We start from the raw sequence: 22,615 nt of genomic DNA, 5'->3' as shown, positions 1-22,615 counted from the left end.
TATAATAAATAATAGTAAATTTTTCATTTCTCATCTTTTCACCTTGCCAAGATTCTTGGAAGTTTTAATAGTAAGTTCAGTAAATGAGATTAAGTATTCGCAATCTCGATCGTACCGAATTGAAGTTTAATCTTTCATGACTATCTGGTGTGAAACTTTTCTTGAAGGAAGATTTGTGAAGGAAAAAACTTGCTAGAAAATTATCTCTTTCGAGAATTGAAAAAAAATATTTCTTCGTATTTTTATCATAAATTTGCATTGTACTTGTAACGCAATTCAAAGCATGTTTAATATGAAATGAAGCTAATTTATGAGAGGGAGGAAGGAACTGATGATAAAATTATAAGGAAAAATCTAGTTTGATATCTGCGCGGTATATTCTATTGAAATTACAAGCTACGTAGCATCTATATTGACTATATAATAAAAAATGTATAAAATTAAGTAGTTAAAATAACATAATGTTCTTTTTTCATTTATTTTCATCTCTTACAGATTAAATTAAATATGTATAGACGAAACTCATAATTTTAAAAAAATTAAAATGGATGTATATTCATATAATTTAATATCTCTTCATAATGTAAAAATTTAATTTTGAATTTAATTTTAAATTATCTTTTTGAAATTAATTCATTCTTATGATATATATATATATATCGATACAGAAAATCTACATTATTTTGATAAATTAAACATTCTTAATTAAGTTAATTTCAATATTCTTAAAAAATTAATTTCTTTTAATAATATTAAAATAATAAATAATATTCAAATAATAAATAATTTAATTCATTTATAATTAATGCTTTACACAGTGATATCTCAGATTTTTTTGTTTAAACTTTATAAGTTATGAATATAATTTTAAAAATTTAAAAATTTTAAAAATTTTAAAAATAATTTTAATTATATGATTAAAATGTCATATAAAAAACATTATAAATGTTTAAAATAAATATAAGTTTATAAATTTAGCAGGTGAAAAGATTAATCTTTTTCAATTTTATCGCTCGTGCCTGTTAAATTAAGAAAACATATTTCAATAATAAAGTTTTAATAAAGTATTTAGAAAATTTTTGTTATACATGCTAGTTTTATTTTGTATAATATATTGGCAAAGAAAAAACTATTAGAATAACAGTAACAATAGAAAAAACTAGAACTCTATATATTAAAATAAACAAATTAATAAGTAAATATAAGTTAATAAGTAAATATTTATATTTGTATATTTAAAGGATTTAATTATAACATAATATTATTATGCTATATGAATATGTTTTAATTACTAATTTACATATATAAATTTTATCGAATATAATCATAAAATATCATTATCAATCTCTTATAAGATTTTTTATCTTCTATTAAAAAATTAAAACTATTAAAAAATATTCATATTTTATATGTAAATATTTTATGTAATTTTAATTTTTTTCTGAAATAATAGTTTTAAATGTCTAACTTTGATGAAGCATAACAATAACAATAGAAAATTTGATGTAAAGAACACAAAAGAAAATTATTCAAATTTGGTCGTTCGAGTCTTTATGAATCTTTTTCAAACTTTCTCGTTCGAAAATTGTTCCAACATCTTTTTCTTTTTCCAATCAATTTTCGTGGGAAAAATCTCATTGTAACTATTCTGCATGAGGCGATAAAGCATAAAATAATTTAACTAAAAGTTATCTGAAAATAGGAACTGTACAAATAATTGAATTTATTTTATTGAGTTAATTGAATTGCATCGAATTGAATCTCATCAGACTCTGATACATTTCTTTGATTATTTAGATTTGCAATAATTATTCTTTTACATAAAGATTATGATAAAAATTGCAAACTGCAAACAAAACATGATTAATATTTTCTTAAATGATTAGTTGTAATAAATAATCTAAAATAATTGTTTTAACAATATAATAATAATTAACAATATATTATTATATTACTATATAATGTTTGTTTGTTAAAAGTAAATATTAATTAGATATATAGTAGTTTATAAAGTATTTTCAAATATATTTGAACGAAAATTAATATTTGATATAATAAAATAAAATTAATCTGATATAATAAAATTCTGATTTAGATGAAAGTTTATGTAAAATATAATAAATTATATTTAAAATATTTTTATTGAGTAAATTTTGAGGAAGTGAAATCAATTTCTAAGTTCAATACATTTCATATTTACAATTTTCATATTTATAATACAATACATGAGAAAAATGTATGATTAAAAAGTACTTCGAATAAATGATATACTTTTACAATTAATTTTAATATTTATATCTTATAGTAATTACAGAAATAATAGAATATATTAGAACTTTATGATTAATTAATTTATGACTAACATAATAAATGTTTATAAACAATATTTATGATCAATATATATTTTTTCATTGTTAATATTTTTATTTGCAGCAGTTCATATTTTATAGAATTAAAGAAATTTTATAGTTCAAGAATATAATTTAATTAAACATAAATATTTTTATTTTATATCTAAATGTAAAATTACATATAATATATTTTTAATGTATATAAATGTATAAAAATGTATAATGTATATAATGTATGTATAATGTATATAAATGATATAATGATATAATGTATATAATGATATAAATGTAATAAATATAGTAAATATGAAATCTATGTTGAAATCAGTTTTATAAATTATTTCGAAAATTTTCCTGTTATATGATATATGTTTTAATTTATGACAAATATTTTAATATATATACTTTATAAAAACATAAAAATCTTGTACTCAAAAATGGCTCTCTTTTATGGTGTTATAAACCGTGCCAATGAATATCCGTACAGATATGCTTTAGACTTTATAAGGCCGATGTGATGATCTAAATTAATAATGAATTTGGTAATTTAGTGTTGGCTTTAATATTTTATAATCTAATAACATTTAGTTGAATTTACTTATTAAACTGATTCGTTTTATTATTAAATTTGTTATTGTTAGAAAAAAGAATTCAAAATTAATCAAATATTTTATATTTCATTCTTGAATAACTATTCTTTTTTTTTAAGTATTAATAATTATAGTATTATTTTATTATTAAATATAGTTAAATTAATTATTGAAACAATTTGAATAATTATTTTAAAAATTCCAATAAAAAATGAAATATAAATGTAATTATTATATAGAATTATTTAAAAGAATAAAATGAATCTAAAAATATTATTTTATTAATAAAAACAATAGAACTAAGAGAAAGATTAAATTTATATATAAGAAATGTTTATATATAAAAATTGAAATTTTAAAGAATTCAAACAATAGTAATTAATTATTTAATTTTTATTAGTCGTTTAAAATTTTCGAAATTTATTTTTTATTTGTTAGTACAAATTAACTTGAGAATAAAATTATAAAAAAAATTACTATTAGATAATTTTCAATTAATGGTAATTTATTTTGTAAGAAAATCAAGAATTTTACTCTTAAATATATCTTGCATCTTAAGCAAGATAAATATAATAATATATAATAATAATATAATAATAACATATTTTTACTTATATTTTTATCTATAACATTATAAAACAATGTGCATAAAGGAAATTATAAGAAGAACGAAATCAAATTTTTATATGTTGAAGAAAAAGTAAAAAATTTTATGATAATGTAATATGACCTCAGGGCAAAGCTTTTTCCACGAACAAGGCAGATAGTCATGGACAGACTTTAAATTAATAATTCAAAAAATGAAATAATTAATTGTAAATATGTGGACTCGTGTAACTTCGTTAAGAAAAATAATACGGATTAAATTTTTCTTCTATATTTAATTGAACAGAGATGATAATTTTGTTTCACTTTTGATCATCAATTATATTAATATTATATATTATTATATATAAATATTAAATCAAAGTGGTTCTTTTTCATAAAATTATACTAATGCCACTTGATGAAATAAAAATTATGTAGACATTGGAATGCATGTATATTAGAAACGAAATGATAAATATATTTTTTAAATAAATTCTTAAATATCATATTCTTAAATATTTTACATATCTTATTTTTTGATCAATAAATCAAGTAATAGAAAAATTAATGATTGAAATTTGGATAATATTGATTGATTATTTAGGAAATTTTTTAAATTATATCTTTTTGAATTTTCTTTCAGATAATTTATAATTGTTTTTTCAATTTTGGACTTCATTTTCCTTTATTATTCAAAGAAAATTGATATTTTCGATAATATGAAAATTTTAATTAATAATAATATAAAAATCTTTATTATTTTGAATATAATTTTATATGAAATGAAAAAGAAAATAAGAATTATAACACTATAAATTTCTCTGCACCAATCTCCTCTTCTTATTTCTGTATTTCATTCTGCCAATTCTTAATGTTCAAAATGTTTTTAAAGCATGGTATTGTGATTTTCGAATAATGCTATTGGATTGTTAAAATATCTCCATATCGCTCGTCTATATAGCTTCATATCTGCGATCGGCTGTAAATCGGCTAAAAATGTTAAAATACTTTATTCGTTTCGCGCGCTTTGTAAAATAAATGTATTCGTATCAGATTTTGCATGATATTGCGTGATTTATATTAAATTGCTTAAATTTCCGTTGTTATCTGTGGATATTAATTAATTATTGAAAGTCAAAATTGAAATTTTTATATTGTCTAGATGTTTGATAAAAATTAATGTATATAGTATAAATAATTCATAGCTAATATGGTATTGGTAGTTAATGTAAAAGACGCACATGTTTTTGATTAATTAAATTTTGGTTGATTATCATTGGTATAAAATTATAGAAATAAATATATTTGATTGCAAAAGTATCCGATTATATTATATATTTTACGAAATATTATATACTATTAAATCGAAATCAAGTTTTATATATTTATTTACAATGAAAGTGTAATTTATTTAAGTCGAGCAATTTCATTTACATAATCAGAAATTAAACATTCATCAGTGATGAGCAAGACAACATTTAATGTCAAAAAAGAAATAATATATAGGATAAAAAATTATATATTAAAAATTATGTATGAAATTACATACTTAGAAAGTCAGATATTTTTGTAACTAATTGTTAATGTATATTTATTTTCTTTGGGAATAAAGATAATGTAAGAGAAAAATTCTATATATTAACAGTTTATTAATTTAACATGCTTTTTCTCAAGTGTTGTAGTATATTATTTAGAATATTATGTAGAATATTAAAAATTTCTTATTTTATTATATTATTTATTTTTATTAACTTTTTTTATTGATATTTTTTAATATATTTTTGATATGTTATTTGAATTTCTTATTTCATAATATATATATTGCACTATCTATTTACATATTTTTAACAATTTTAATGTATTTTAATGTTTTCAATTAATACACAGAAAAAAAATCTAAAATATTTTGATAAATTAATAAAAAATAATGATAAGTGAACTGATATAAAATTGATATAACCATATGCTAATGTTAGATTCGACAAATTAAGACATACTATTTATCAAACATTTGAGATCACTTTTATTTTCTTTTTATACATTTAAAATATTTCTGTAGACTTTTAACGCGTTCATTATTTTTATTTGAAAAATAAAAATAAATTCATAATATTTTTATTAAAAATGTTAAAAATCCATATATTTAATACTTTCTTTTAAAGAAATATTTTAAGATTGATTATTGGAGTATTGTATTAAGTATTGTATTCTTTAAAACTAGAAAATGTATTATAGAAACAATAACAAACAATAATTGAACTATATTGAAATTGGGAAATTACAATTGGGAAAAATAAAACATAATTCAAATTTTAATTACAAACAGATTTGTATTTAATAAATAAATAAATAAAATAAATTTCTATAAAAATATTTAAAATATTTAATATTATATAATATATAAATATATAAACATTTAAGCTATTAAAAAATTTTTAATTTCATTTGTAGTAGAACAAAAAAACGAAAAAATATCGAATGATAACCGCCGCAATAAGGATAAAAAATCTGTTGCGGTTGAATTTCACCCTTTACGATATATTTGAAAAATCTCATTTGTCTCGGCCATGTTTTTTTTCTATTTTATGTAGCGATAGACAAACAGTTATGGATATTCGTCCTGTATTTTTTCAACTACGCGAGCAAAATTGAAATGAGCTTTTTAAAATTGAAAGAAATGAGTGAAGTGAATGAAAAAATAAAATTAAATGCGAAAAGAAGGGAACAAAGGAAGATATTATGACATATTATTACGAACGTGAAAGTTTCTTGAGATATCAGAAATGAAGGTAGAAATTCGAGAAATAAGTGATTTATTAAATAATAAAAAAGAAAATATTCGATGTTGTTGAATATTGCATTTAATAATAAAAAAAATAGATTTCAAAAAAAGATTTTTTATCTGCTAATTGTTACATTATAGATATTTTTTAATCCAATTTCCTGTAGCTAATTAAGTAATGAATTTTAAGAAAGTAAATGAGAGAATAAGACATTCTATTTTCGTACGATGAAAGGAAGTTATAATTAAAAATAAAGTGAAAAGGAAGAAATAATAGAACTTAAGAGAGTTTTAAAAGTGCAAATGTAGAATAAAGTGAATATTTAAGCCACAATATAGTGGTTGATGGCAACGTGTGGCACTGCGAATAGCCATTCATTACAAAATTATTAAGTCTTGAGCCTGTTGCACGTAAGGACCATATTTTTCCCATTTCTAAAATTGTTATTTCAGAATAATCAAATGAATTTATAAATGCTTTTTTCATTTATAAATGTTTAAGATGATATTAATCTACAACAAAGTCTGAAATTGGTGATATTTTTCAAAATTTTTTTTTTATTTTCAATTAATTCAAATATGATTGATTTCAATCATCGTTTTGTAATTTATTAGCGATATCATCATTTTTATTTAAATCCTATCTTCCTTAATAAACTTCCTTTAGTTAGAAGTTTAACAATAATATAAATTTTTTCTATAAATTTTCTAGATTCGTTCTTTTTTGAGAAATTAACAGCTTTCGTATTTTGAAGTTATTAAAGCTAAATAATAAGTTTTTAAAGCTAAATAAAACTTAAGAAAATAAGATAAATATACAAATAATATACAAATTTCTTGATTCTAACTCTTCCAAATACAACTTTAAAATCAGCTTTCAATAAAAAATAATAATTCAGTAATTGCATTATAAACTAATCTATACTGCTAGTCTGCTAAAATTGCTAAAAATTATATATATATGTATGTGTGTGTGTGTGTGTATGCAAATATATGTATATTAAATACAAGTATATGTATATTAAACTGCAAATGACGGATCATTGATGATTACAAGATTAATATATATTAATATATTTTTGATTTAAATATTTTATAAATAATATATTTTTGTCATTTATTTATGTACAAGGTATTTTTGAATTAATGATATAATAAGACAGAATTAAAAAAAATATAATAAAAAAACATTTTTAAAAATTTGCATCTGATTATAATAGAATTTTGTAAAAATTTCATTATTAAGAATTAACAAATATATATAATAATACTATTTCTTTTTTTAAAGTTTTATATTGTAATTTATGTGAAGCACGTTTATTTCATTTGGTTGAAATGATTGATAGGTCGAAATTTAACCGATATTATTAAAAAAAATGTAATATTGGCAAGTTTCATAGATAGTTAAATAAAATATTCGCAAAATGCTCATTCTATAATGTTAATATACATTTAACAAGCCAAGTTTTGAAACTTTCTTCTGGTCGCAATTAAGAAATACTATTTTAACCATTAACCGTTAATAGTCGACAATGTATCCCCTCGAAAAGGCATTTCATTATAAATATTAATAATTAAAATGCACTTTGAGAATTGCAAAGAATAGCTCGATTTAATTATATGCTTTTCGAAATTAAATTAAATAAATTCAGTGATATTATCGGAATGTTCATTTAAATTCTTTACATAAATAGAAACAACGAAGAAACATTTTCGGAAAAAGTATAATACAACTAATTGAAAGTACGAATCGAGAAAAAAATTCGATAATATAGTACGATTGAAATTGAATATACTTTTGCTAAACACGAATAGGTTGAATTCAATTTAGCCGGAAACACTAGGTATAATTCGATTCACGAACATCTAACCGAAAGCACGCTATTAGCTTCCTGTCTAGTCTTTTGCTATTCAAAGGTATGCGATGATTGCACCTTGGTGTTTCTAGGATAACAAGGGAAGAAATATAAATAACAAAGTACAATGGATATATTTCCATACGGCTCATAATAACGTTTGCAATTTATACTTTGTATTCTCATTATATTCGTTTCCTGAACATATTAATATTAAACAAAAATGTCCGTGGATGGGCAAGAAGCGGAATTAGCAAAGCATTTTTTTTTATTCTTTGTTACTCATATACATATAAAGTCACGAAATATAGTTGCGAACATACGTTAAAAGATGTAATATAATAACTTTGTTGAATTCTTTTTGAGAACTTGTTAGTAGAGACAATGGCTTTTTCTTGAAGATATCATCTTCAGATCTTTCATAATAAATATTTTTTCCATAAATATAACTTGTTTTAAAATTAAATTTATTATCTATATATTGGTTTTCTTAGTTCCGTACATTTTTTATTTTTTAAATAAAGTTAGAAAATCTATATGAATTTTGTAAAGATTTAGAAACAAATAAAAAAAAATTTATTTATTTCAAAAATGAAAATGATAAAATTTCATATTTTTCGGTTTTGAAATATTGGATGAAATATAAGAAAGATGGTATAAGTAAAACAAATGATACTATAATATTAATATTTCCAATATTTTCAAAATATTTAAGTTTGAGATGTTATTGAGTAGTGCATTTAAATTGTTTAAGAAACTATTTTCATCGATTTATTTCTTGCATGAATATCAAAAAGATCTCTTAAGATTTTAATACGAATATTATTATAATATTTTAATATTTATACGATACGAAATTAATACGATACGAATTTATAGAATAGTTGAAGTAATTAAAAAAGATTGTTGAATATTTTTATAATTCAATTAAAAAATACAATATCTTACTATTTAATTTCCAAATTTTAAAAGATTTGAATATTAACAATAATATATAATCTTATAACATGAAAATAAAATTAAAGCGTGAATTATTGAATTTGATATGCATAAATTCAATAATTTGATATTTAACCAAACACAAATATAAGATTAGAATCAATCTAACCTATCTTCTCAATTTTAACCGAAAAAACTCGCTATCATCGATCTATTTCAATTATTAAAATAGAATATCTATCACTTCAAAGAGATCACGAAAAATGCCAATACCAATAACCAATCGAAAGAATCCATATCGCCAGAAAAAACATAGGAAACGATCGAAAATGGGGGATCGCGATAAGCGAGAAAGTTGGCAACACGATTGCACCGTGAGATGTCCCTTCCAGTGACAAGAGTGCTCGTAATCGTAAGTGGTAGTTTAAAGTGTAAACCCGCCCGTACGAATTAGTTTTCTAGAATTTATATTCATAACGAATATGTCATTTAACCGAGCATTCTCTGCTGGACACAGGCCCGTCACTTTGCATCGCATTATCCATATAATCGGAGAACGTAACCTAACGTAGAGCAAAAAAGACAGAGAAAGCGGAGAAAAGCGAAAGAGATATAGTATATATCTTCTCCTCCGCATATTTCGTTCCTGCCATCTCTGCAAGAGCAACTCTTCAGACTGTCTAGGGATCCGTGCACCATATGTATACTTGAGCGATAATTTTCACAGTGACTGACAGCACTCGCAGCAACCGCGTCCTGCTGTTTCCACGTTTTTATTTTCGAGACAGAGTATTAAGCTATTTGCGTTCACCGGATCCGGTCGCTTTGTTTTTCGACAACAACCTTCCCGCTTGACGTCTCGCGATAAAGCTTCGATCGATACTTCTCGTTCGTTCGTTCGTTCGTATGTACACGTTCGCTCGCTCGTTCGTTCGTTCGTTCGTTCTTTTTTAACGTGGAGTTATTCCGCTGGAAAAATAAACCGAGCCGATGAAAGAGGAACAGAGTGAGGACGCGGAGAGTAAACGGGAATACGGAGGTGGCATACGACATCGAAACTTTAATTACGCGATTCCGTATAATTATATCATATATTTGGAAACGAGCATTTTTGCATTCTCAATCGTGCTCACGGTAGAGATACCTGGAAGGGGGAGTTTCAGAGTTCCGTTTCGAACGCGGGTTTCTCTCGAGAAGTAACTTTTCCCCGAGTGTTGCCGATGAACATTTCGAATTTAGTTTCGCATCGATCCCTGCGTCAGTCTCACTTGGAACATGTTATTTCGCCATTTTTCAGGGGGAAGTTCGGTTTTCAAATGGAGCGCAATCTTTCGATCATTCGATGCTCGTTATATATTTTTCACTCACTTATAATATGTGTATCTATATATTTATTAAACAAACTAATCGTTTTCGAATTTATATTTATTTCTCATCTTTTGAACAATATAAAGAAATACGCAAACGATTAGTTTATTGCATCATAATTATCAATTTTTTTTAGTTATAAATTGATTTCTTTCTTCATTAAGATAATTTCTTCGAGAAGATATATATATATATATATATATATGCTGAATACGTTGTTCTATTGTATTCAGTTAAGATTGTTTTTAATTAATCAGTCTCAATTTTCAATATTATATTTTAGATTAAAATAATAATCTTTAAGATAGATTTGAAAATAAAATGAGATTCAAATTAGAAAAGTACAAAAGTTGGAAACCCAATGGAACATTCATTTTGACTAAAAATTAAACAGATAATATAATGTGACAAATGACAGAGTTTTATGATGTAGTATCTGGCAATTAGCAATTTCAAAGACTTAATAAAATTGATTAAATGTCTGTCTGCTGAAATATTATATAAAGTTTTTATAAAGAAATTATATTTCTTAATATTTCTTTTATTTTTTTATGTGTATGTACTTTGATATTAATAAAATGATAAATTGATAATAATATTTTCATTATTTTTAATGTTGATTTTCAAATTGCGATATAATCAACAATATCGTTAATATTCGTAAGTATTATATTATGTAAGTGAACTTTGTACAAATTGCTATAAAATCATAATATTAAATCTATCAAATAATTAATAATATTAAAATTAGAATATGAATGTGCATCTCGATAAAGTTAAATTTTCAGATTATAGCCAGTTTCCAAGTAACGAGATTAATCTCATTACCTTTGTGACATATCATGTAGATTTTGTTACCTTCATTTCATAGGAAATATACGAAATGTAATTGAAAATACTAATTGAAAATATTATTTAAAGTTACAAAATATTAATGAGATGAAAATTATAAAATAATACAATTATTGGATTTAAATTTAATTTAAAAATTTTTCAATCAAATGGTTTGAAAACATAAAGGTAATCTGTCAAGAAATTTTAAAGTACTTACAGATTCATCTTTTAAAGAATATTATGTAAAATCAATTTTATTATTACATTGTTATCTATTCATTATTTTTCAATATAATATACATATACATGAGCAAAATATTTATCAATTTTTATGTATTTATAACTTATATATTTATAGATTTACAGTCTATATTACAATTTCTATATTGTAGAAATCTCTTTTTAGATTTTATTAGATTTTACGATAATTTTATTTTAATATATAATAAAAATATAAAAAAATATGATTATATAGCAAAAAATATGTTTATTTTTCGTTATTCTTTTATAACGGATGATAAATTCTATTAATTCTATTTTCTCATTCTTTAGATAAATTCTAAATACTTTTAATTCTATTAATTTTAATTTTTTTTATTAAAATGTATTATGAAATGTATGTTTTTATGTTATTAACTTATTATTTATAACGATAATAATATCATTCATTGATGAAGATAGAAATATTTTGTATATATTTTGTATATATAACAATTTAATTTATAAAATTCATTTTTAAATATTATATAGTTTAGAATAAATTTAATATTCTTTAATTTCACTTGAAAACACCTTAGATTTATATTAAACTGTTGTAAGTAATTATCCTGAAGTTTCAATTGTAGTTCCTTTAAAAAGTTATAAAGCGAAATTGAAGAGTTTTTAAATAAGCATCGTTTAAAATTCAAAGAACAACTTTGAAAAATAATTCAAGGAAGATCATTTTTTACAGATTTTATAAACTCTTCGAAAGAATAAAATTAACAAAACTCAAGTTAAAATATCTTTGAAACTAATAGTTATGAAATATGAGTTAATAATAATTTCTTGTAATATAATAAATTATATTAATTAATATATTAAAAATAATATAATGCAATAATATAAAAATTAAATTTTATATTTTTATATTATATTTTTATATTATATTTTATATTTTTTATATCTTCATTTATAGAAAAATTAACTCGAATCAATAATTAAATTATTTTTCTCTTTGCATCATGCAATGATATTCTTCTTTTGTTAGAAATTTTTATGCAATAAGTAATTTGTAAGTGATATTTTATTTATTTAAACAAAATTTTAATAATATTTGATTAATTGAGAAGTTCAACACAAGATTTATGTCACAAAACATTAAAAAATAAAATTTTTATAAATTTTCTAGTAAAAAATTTCTATTTATATTGTAACATATATATGATTATATATGATATATTTTAATTTTTATACAAGAGAAAACTATGTTATACGAAATTTTATAATTTGTATACATAAATATAGTTTTATACAAAATTAAAAAATCGAAATATAAAATTTTCATAATATTATTTATTCCATTTGCGTATTATATTCAAGAAATACACAAGAAGACATACAAAATACATAAAAATGAGTTTTAACTCGTGTAACTAAGTTATTTATAAGATTATTTAAACTTTTAAAATTGCAATATATAATTTAATATAAATAAAATGTATAAAAACAAATAATAAATAAAATATTTTAATGTAATAATAATAATTTTTGTAAAACTTTTTCTTTATCCAATTTAATACAGAAAATAAAATAAAAAATAAAATATTTTTCTAAATTAACTATTTTTAGATAAATAAATTTATTTTAAAAAATTCTTATTCAAAACTATTTTTTAAAATTTTAATATGTCTTAATGCTACATATAGCATAATTCCCTCTTAATCAGATTTTTTGATTTAAATTTTACGTGAGCCATTATCTAAACAATAGTCAAGTTATTCCAATTAAATGAATATCTTTATAATATAATAATTGAAAATATATTTTATATTTCTGCAAAATAAGTAAAAAAATTACATTTATCAAGCATGGTGAGTAATCATTGTGCTTTTAAAATTTTTTCTAATGCCTTATTATATATATAAAAATAAATGTTCCATACAATTCTTTTATATGAATTCTTATTATTTGGTAATAAACTAAAAACAAAAAAACAATTATTCTAATTATTCTCTTTCTTTTCTAAATTTTTCATAGATTCACATAAATGTAATTTTATTCTATATTATTACGTTATACTCTAGACTATTATGTTACTCACTATATTATTATATTCCATTTTTTTTTCACTTTATCAAACACTTTAGATAAATGATCAAATAGTTTTGAACAATAATATATGTATTAAAATTTTAATTATAAAACAATTTGCAGAAAACAGTATTAATTCTTCTTTACTTTAATATTTTACTTTATCTTTGAGAAAAAATATATTAAAGTTAAAATCAATCTACTTATTACATTACATGCATTGTATTTTCGTTTCATCAATACGCAAATTACAAATGAAATATTTTCGAATAATAATTCATATGATATAATATTAATAGAGAAGATCTTTGCAAGAGGGAACGTCAACGAGCTACGTTACCTAACCCGACAAGAATCATAGTATATACACAGAATCATCCCTCCACGTCCCAGTGAAGGCGCCACGAATACCTTATCTGCTTATCCCTAATTTCGTACAATGCACTCCCGGTGAACAAAGGTTGATTAAAGGTTTGCTTAGGCATTAAAATATTCCATTAACGCTCTCGTCTGTGTGGAATCGGGTACACAGGATAGATGAAGTCAGGTGAACGGCTGAAGAAAGAGGAGAAGACGAAGTGAACGGGCTGGAGAGACAGAGAGAAGAGAGCGTAGTTAGCAGTAGGCGAAGAAAGGACGAGACGATGGAGGAACCTTATTAAGGGTGTCTGTTCCGCCCCCTCGAGCGCTTAAATTTCAAACTGTCGCTCTACGAAACACGGCGACGTCGTTAAGGCTCGGCCGTCGAGATTAAAGGCTTTCGAGATTCGAGAGATTTAAAGTCTGGAATTGTCCGCAATTAGTGCGAAACGGGTAGGAGAGGACAGCGACCGGGTGGGGTTGGGAGAGGGTGGGAGGCTGACCGGGTGGCAAGCTCCTTCAGGAAAGTACAGAGAGAAAGCTTCCTGCAAGAAGCGAAAGAACCAGTAGAACGTTAACGAGAGTGGTCTTAAGATGCGTTGCGATCATTATCGACATTCCTTATTGTTTGAGCGATATCGTCTCATTCTCGTCCAGACAAACGTATTGTTCTTCCCAACACAAATAAGACGATGTAGCCTCTTTGTGGACGTCGATATGAAAACGAATCATCCGTAGTAGCCGTGGCTACCATTTCCCTTCGATTCTTGCTTTTCTTCTTTTAACTTTCTTATATTTTCACTTTTTCTTCCTTTCATTGTTTGTCCATTTCTCAATATAATGTAATAACAAAATGACATCAGATCAATATCGATATATTCATAATATCAAAGTCACTTTAATATCGGAATATTAGGACAGAAAAATGTTAGGAAGAAAATATATTTTGTAATGCAATAAAATAAAATGATATTATACAAACAGTAAAGTAAGTGATCATAGATATCTTGATTGGCAAAAAATTGCTATTAAAGTAATACGGAGAAATAATTATACTGTACTTGTTATCATTAAATAATTATTAATTAAAATATTACATACTATATCAGAATATCAAAATATACGATATTGATTTAATCATTAATTTAAACTTAATTATTAATGTGAATGACTTGTTTTTTTTTTGCAAATACTATAATTTTAAATCTGTATAAAAAATATGACCTGTACAACCTATATGAAATATGTGGAATTGTAAAATATAAACACTAATGATTGAAATAAATAAACAATAAATGATGAAATTCTATTGTTTAAAATTATAGATTTATTTGATATGAAAAAAGTTTGATATTTCACTGATTGATCATTACATATCTTTCTATTAAATTTTAACAAACGTGAAACGTAATACAATACGCATAAAAGAAACAAATATATTCACTTTTACATGTATTATATCTTTTAATATCTTCATCTTTCAGTGGAGTGATTCATATAACAGTATCAGAAAAACAAAAAATTCATTACTGAATTTTGTTGACTGCGAATTTTTATGCATTTATAAAGAATTTGAATGTACAAAAATGTAAAATAACATATAAAAATACCCAAAGTAAAGTATTCATTAGAATATTTGATGAACGAATTAAATTTTTTTTAAGTTTTATTTTTTTATTTCATTATATTTATCAAAATATTAATTTATATAATGGTTCTTGTTTTAATGCCCAAAAAAAAATATTTATTTCTTTCTATAATAAAAATAATGCATTAATTTTGGTTCAAAGTAAGTTGAAACATATTGTATCATTTTATTTCATTATTGTGATAATAAAAAATCGAAAATTGACTAATAGTTTTAAAGTTACTATTTTTAAAGTTTATAATTTAATAACAATATATACACTGAGATTCAACGCGATATGGCATGAGCATAAGTATAAATCATCCATCTTTAAATTTGCAATGACTTTTATAGACATAGAAGATACGATGATTAAGTGAAAATTATGAAAGTCAACTTCTATATTTTCACATACATAGCTTGCATGCTGCTAGCGAACTTTACTATCTTTCCTCATTTTTAACTGTTTTATGAAATATGAATCGCAATTAATTCTTGATATAATTATTGATATATACATACATGTGTACAATGTTTATCAGTTTTCTTCTGAGTTCTGAATTTTAAAATGAAAAGGAACACTTTTATAGTATGGACCAACACGCGCTCTTCGAAATAAAATTACAGTTTACTTTTTTACTACAGAAAAAGCAACGAAGATGGAATCTCTTTAATGAGATTTTTTCACGAGGAAATTTTCCAGAGAAATATATTCTTCGAATGCAGTTGATCGAATATTTTTAAAAAGACATAAACTTACATAAACTTTAAAAAGAAACATGAAAAAAATTTGCAATGGGACTTGTAATATAATAATTAATCCTTTAACTACGTGCTACTATAGAGATTTTTCTTAGTGATTTTTCTTAGTATTTTTTAAAAATTAAATAGTGGTTATATTAAATAATAATATAATTATTTAAATAAACTTACTATAATAACTATAATAAATAGATCAAATTATATTATTATTATTATTATTTGAAATTATTATTATTTGAAATTGATGAATTGGCATGTCATTCCATTGGCATGTTTCTAATAGAATAAAATAGAAAAAAAAAACGAGAAATTAGAGATTGTAAAGAGAATTCATTGAATAAATTATACTCATATATATATATTTACATTAGTAGCATTTAAATAATTTTATTTAAATAGATATAACGAAAAATTTTGATCTAGATCTATTATTTATGAGAAGAGTTAAATAAAAATTAGGAAAAAATCCAACTTTCAGAGCAAGTTCTTAGCTTTCAAACTTTATCATTATATAAAATTTGATATCAAATAAGAAACTTTTCTCAAATAAATCTACTGATAATAAGTTTAATATTAATAAATTTTTCAATTTATTAATAGAAAAATTATCTCTTTGAATCTGTATACAGATGAAACTACAATAATTATGCATTATAGAATAGAGTTTTGATATAAATTTTCATTTTAAATAACTTTTCCTTATAATTTAATTGGTTATTTCTTTTTTAAAATATTAATTTAATAATATATAATATGTTATATATTATATAAATAATATGTTATATATATTTTTAAAATAAATCTTTTTTTTAAAATATTATAAGCAATGATTGCTACTATAATATTGAATTTATATATACATATATATATATATTTTTCTTAATTTTTCTTAATTGTTTAATTTACATTAATATATACATTATTTTATTAATAAATCACGGCGGTATTCTAAATATATAATGGATGAACTAGAATTTCATCATATTTAATATCTGTATATAAGTTTAAGCATTCTATGAATCTTTTCAAGCTTGTTATGGATAGATAAATGTGATGATATTAGTTTACTCATTATACATTTTTAATGTCAATTGCTGTGCTGTGTTTATTTAAACAATTAATAAGTGGCAGTCGTATGCTGATATATATTTTATGCATATATATACACAGGACATGTATATATAGATGAAATTTTATAGTAGAAATCCTTTTTCGCAAATATCTCAAAAACTAATTGAAAGATTAAAAATCGATCTTTTTGTATATAGGAAAAGTTTTTCAGAATTTCATTTATATCAAAATCAGAGAAGAGATAACTTTTCTACAATTCTCTAAAACTATGATGTTAATCGAATTATGAATTTTTCTTCATCGCTGTGAAAGCGAAGATTATATACTTATGGAAAGATTCATGAATTTTTTATATTATATTATATTTTATATTATACTTTTTTAACTTTATTTATTTTGTTATTTTTTATTTCTATATTTCAATAAATAATTGGTCTTTTATTTATTATTAAATATAATATAAATTGTTCTCACTATATTAATTTAGAAAAATTAATCACAAATATATTTGTACGAATTATAAAATAGTGTTTATCAACGGAGAATGATAGTAAAAGAAAAATTTTATTATTATATTATATATTATATTATATATATATTAACTTATATAATATTATATAATATTATATATTATATTAACTTTATTATTTTGATAATGAAATATATCATTTATCACATAGATTTATTACGAATTTCGGATAAAAAAGTTTAACTATTTTCTGTTTGTAAAATAGTAAATGATAACAAATGATATTTTGTATTTATTTTTTCACATTAAATATAGACGTATAATTTTTTTTCTATACATATGTATCATTAAATTTTTAAAATCTTATATTAATAAATTTTTACAAAACGATAGTTTTAAAACGATATATTTACTATTTTTGATAATATATGATTCATAATGTTAAAATAATATTTTTGCTTTTATATGTTACTCCATTATATAAGCAATGAATCAAGAATTGAATTTTTTAAACTTATTTACTAAGTATTATAGTTACTACAATAAAATTTATATTAGTGAAATAAACACTTATTAAATATGTATAAAACGTATTTTGATATCAAATATTATGTTTATTTAATAGATCAACTATTACTTAATACTGAAATATATGAAAAGTTTGAAAATATCAATGGTATTGATTGAAATAAATTAACAAAATGTTTAGATATGGTTTCATATAATACATCAATTTATAGAATTCAGATAAAAATAGTATAATTAAATAGCTAAATAGCAATAGCACAAATTGCATAAATATATAATATTATAAATGTAATATATAATATGTTTTGTAATAAAATAAATAGAAAGTAAAGATTGTAAAGGAGGAAAAAAAAAAAGAAAATAAATATGATCTTAATAGATTTTACAGAATTTTTCGTTATCTTGACAAAGAGTTTAAAATAATTTGAAAAAAAAACAGAATATGCAAGCAGTAAAATAATACTAAAGAAAAAGGCTCAAATCCCAGTTAAGAAAGATTGAAAAACTAAAATGAATATTGAAAAAAATTATTAAATTTTAATAATTTTTTTATTTGTTCAAAGTTAATATTATATTATTAATATTATTTATAACTAATCTTATCCTATATAAAGTAGAATAATTCAAATACATTATATTATATTTTGATAATTAAGATTCTAATGTAATATTTTTTATAATATTTTGATAATTAAGATTCTAATGTAATATTTTTTATAAAATATTTCTATAATATTATTAAAGTATCAAATAAATCATTTATATAATGTTTATAGATATTTAGATAACAAAATAATAAGTAGAATGTTTAGTTAGTGAATATTCACATAATGAGAGATTCAACATTATATGTATAGTTCATTAACCAAATAGTGATTATACTTAGATTTTCGATTCAAATTTAAATAAGATGTCGATTCGAATCCACTATTGTACGATTATTGTTCCTTTAACAAGGTCGTTATGTTCTTCAATATCGATTCTCTCTCGCACAAATGTAATAATCATCGAAAGAAAATTTAACTCTTAAATTTGAAAAAGAGTGAAAGTCATTTATTTCTGTAGTCGATTCATTTAATTAGAATGAAGTTTTACAACTGAAAATTATTCAAGAAAAATAATATTTGAGTAACAAGATAAAAATAAAATAAAAATTTAATATAAATAATTGATAGCTGTTCTAAGAATTTTAAGAAGTACATCATTATATTCAATATAATGTATAATTTGATGGATCATTATTAAATACAAAATTTTTGACAGAAAAGTTTGTCGTGATATTTTTATATCTTTTTATTCTATAAAAATTCTAATTACAAAAAATTTCAACTGAAACAGATACGAAAAAAAATAAAAAATTAAATTATTTTAAAAAATGTCTATTTAAATGTTTTGGAAATTTTTTCCATTATTTTCTTCATTATGTTTCGATTTTATAAAAAAATCATAAAAAATATTTGAAATATTTGATGCCATATTATTTTAACTCAAAACATGAAAAAATAATGAATCAATTATTTCTAAAAAATTAAATATTTTAAAAATTTTCTCCATTATTTTAAAATATAAAATATAAAAAAATTATAAAAAGCATTTGAGATATTTAATACTTCATGTTTTAATCTTTTTCTATATGATTTAGTTTGACACTTTTTACGTTATAAATAAAGAATAAAGTTGTTCGCGAATGAGATAATTTGATTTGTATTTGACTCTTAAATGATATGACGAATCGAAACAATATAAAATCATCTTTGAAACAACTTAATCATATTATTTGTCATCAGAGTTATATATTGAAGTTATATGTGTAATTTCATCTAGTATATTTACTAGAAGTATAATTGGAGTAAACAATATTTCTTCCTTAATTTCAATTCAAACTATAATAACATTATGATATACATGAAGCATTTTATTTTATATAAATACATATTTATTAACTCTTTGCATCGAACGAATATTATTGATATAAACTTTGGACATAAATATACATTTATCCAAAAAGTTCTCACTTTTTTAAATCATTGATGTATTGGAAATATAAACACACTATTTCTTATGATTTTATATATAATAAAAAGTCAAAGAAATAATCTCTATATAATATTTCTATATAAATAATCTCTATATCTAGTCAACAATGCAAATGTTGTAAATTGCTTTTTATTTATGCAAATTTAATCACAGCAAGAATATATTGAGTAAAAGATCATATCCAAAATACATATGTATTACATATGTAAAAATCAAAAATTTCAAATATGTAAATCTTCTACATTTTGTTCCTATTTCAAATACAAAAATTCTTTATTGCCGCAATCTTTCATTGTTTTCAATACTTTACTGAATCACTATTGATTTATTAATTAAATCAATTAATCTTTTTCAATTATAATTTTCAATTTAACATTAAAATTGTCAAACATTTTTCTTTTTATAATTATTGAAATGATATTTTTAATAATAATCATTTCATTTCAAATAACTTTTAAGATATAAATATTATTGCATTTAAGTTTGTATTATTTTTATCATATCACTTTAATTCTTTATATATATCTAGAGGTTGATAATTCCAATATTAAAAAAAAACAAAGAAACACATGAGTGCACAATTCTAACATCTTCAAAATGATTTATCAGATTCTTTTCAAAGTCACGTACAGATCGTTCTATATAAAGGAAGCGTGTCCTAACTATGGACAAGAATGCACAATGTTTTCACGCATGATTCACTCACTAACGTTCAAAGAGCATTCATGTACAAAAGTTAGTGAAAGCAGTCTTTTGATTCCACAATTCGATAGGAGTAGAAATTCGTCGTTTCTATTTCACAAATTAGATTTTCAAGAGTGTCACGTGTTCTCCATTATCTCGTTTCCAATACACATCGCCGGACAAAACTTTTAGGAACACCGAGGCTATGCTCGTATTCGCAATTGTTTGCTCGACATGGTACCTGCTCATATCCCCGAAATAGCCACTGTAGAAACCAGGAACTCGGTGGAAACCCGTCGATGCATCCGCGGTCTTCTTTTTTCGCGGTAATTTTACGCGCCGATGACTCCCGTCAGAGATATCCGTGATATCGGTTCGTCGTTTCATCCACGTTAAAAAGAAGGAAGAAAAAATTGGAAAAAATGGAAACGACGTTGCTAGAAGTTCCCAGAAAGATTTTATCGATCATCGTATGGCGCAACGAAACAATGCATATCCGAACCAAAAATGTAACATTCACGAATGTTTTTTTAATTGAGCACCTTTCGATCCCGCCATTTTTCATGGAAAGTCGTCGAATCATCACTACCCCTTCATTCCAACTCACACAGATGAACTTTGAAAATTTGTCTGAAAGTCAACAGACAGCACACGCGGAGGCATAGCCGCGGTCGTAGAGAACTTACCCACTAAGATTAGGCAGCTGGCCAGCATCGTTTGATTCCGTATGTCTTTGAATCAGGATCAACCTTGCAGAACTGTCGACACTTAGTCGCCGGTTCCAAAAACGTAACACCGTGCCGATCTTCGTGGTCGCATTCGTTCCTCAATCGACTAGTCCGGTCACAGATCGCGTTCTTCTCCTCTCGTTCTTATCGTATCCGCGATACGTACGCGCGGATCGCACGCGACAGCGACGAGGAAACGAGGATCGACGACGTCGAGCCGCGGAAAGATAGCGGTTCCTCTGTCACACGGCGATCGGTCGTGGTTGATGTCGATAGTGGTGCAGCCGACCGCGAAAATGCACGCGGTGGCAGTGCAGGGTCATGCATGCGCGGCCGAGACCAGTCCGCGTTGTAAATCGGCGGCGAGAGGAGAAGAGAGGAGGGGACAGATAGGTGTAGATAGAGCGAAAGAGGTCCGGCAGAAAACGCGGCGCGTCCACCCTCGCGAAAGTCTTTGGCCTCCGGCACCGCCGGCCACGACTGATCGCGCTGGGGAACCCCCGCGAGTCCTGCCGCGCATGCGTTTCATTCCCTCTACCGCCTGCACTCTTGATCCTTGTTCAATGCGCGCCGTGTATCGGCCGTCTCATTTCAACTGGATAGCCGTGTCGTAGGGGTTGGAAAGGGTAGCTGCAGGTGCCACAAAGAATGAAAGGGAGGACGTACGGTGCGCGGCGTACGTTGCACGCATCCAGCATTCGTAGATGCTCGCGATGCGTTACACTTTTGTCCGTTTTTCTCTTCCTTCT

At 23.4% G+C, this 22,615-nt stretch overlaps 1 protein-coding gene across 11 annotated transcripts in view; it reads right to left on the bottom strand.

Moving 5' to 3' along the window:
- The window catches only part of LOC107993494 (cell adhesion molecule Dscam2), a 197,604-nt gene extending 175,261 nt beyond the window's left edge, over positions 1–22,343 (bottom strand). For all 11 annotated transcript variants that reach the window (XM_062075910.1, XM_062075902.1, XM_062075911.1 and 8 more), the window contains exon 1: positions 21,825–22,343. In XM_062075910.1, coding sequence (XP_061931894.1) covers positions 21,825–21,852 — 28 coding nt within the window. In that variant the 5' untranslated portion in view covers positions 21,853–22,343. The remainder of the gene's footprint in view (positions 1–21,824) is intronic.
- Positions 22,344–22,615: the final 272 nt, after the last annotated feature.

This window comes from Apis cerana, linkage group LG6, assembly GCF_029169275.1.
Source record: "Apis cerana isolate GH-2021 linkage group LG6, AcerK_1.0, whole genome shotgun sequence".
NCBI classification, from domain to species: domain Eukaryota; kingdom Metazoa; phylum Arthropoda; class Insecta; order Hymenoptera; family Apidae; genus Apis; species Apis cerana.
Note: the sequence above shows the minus strand (reverse complement) of the source record. Positions and strands in the feature narration are given on the sequence as shown.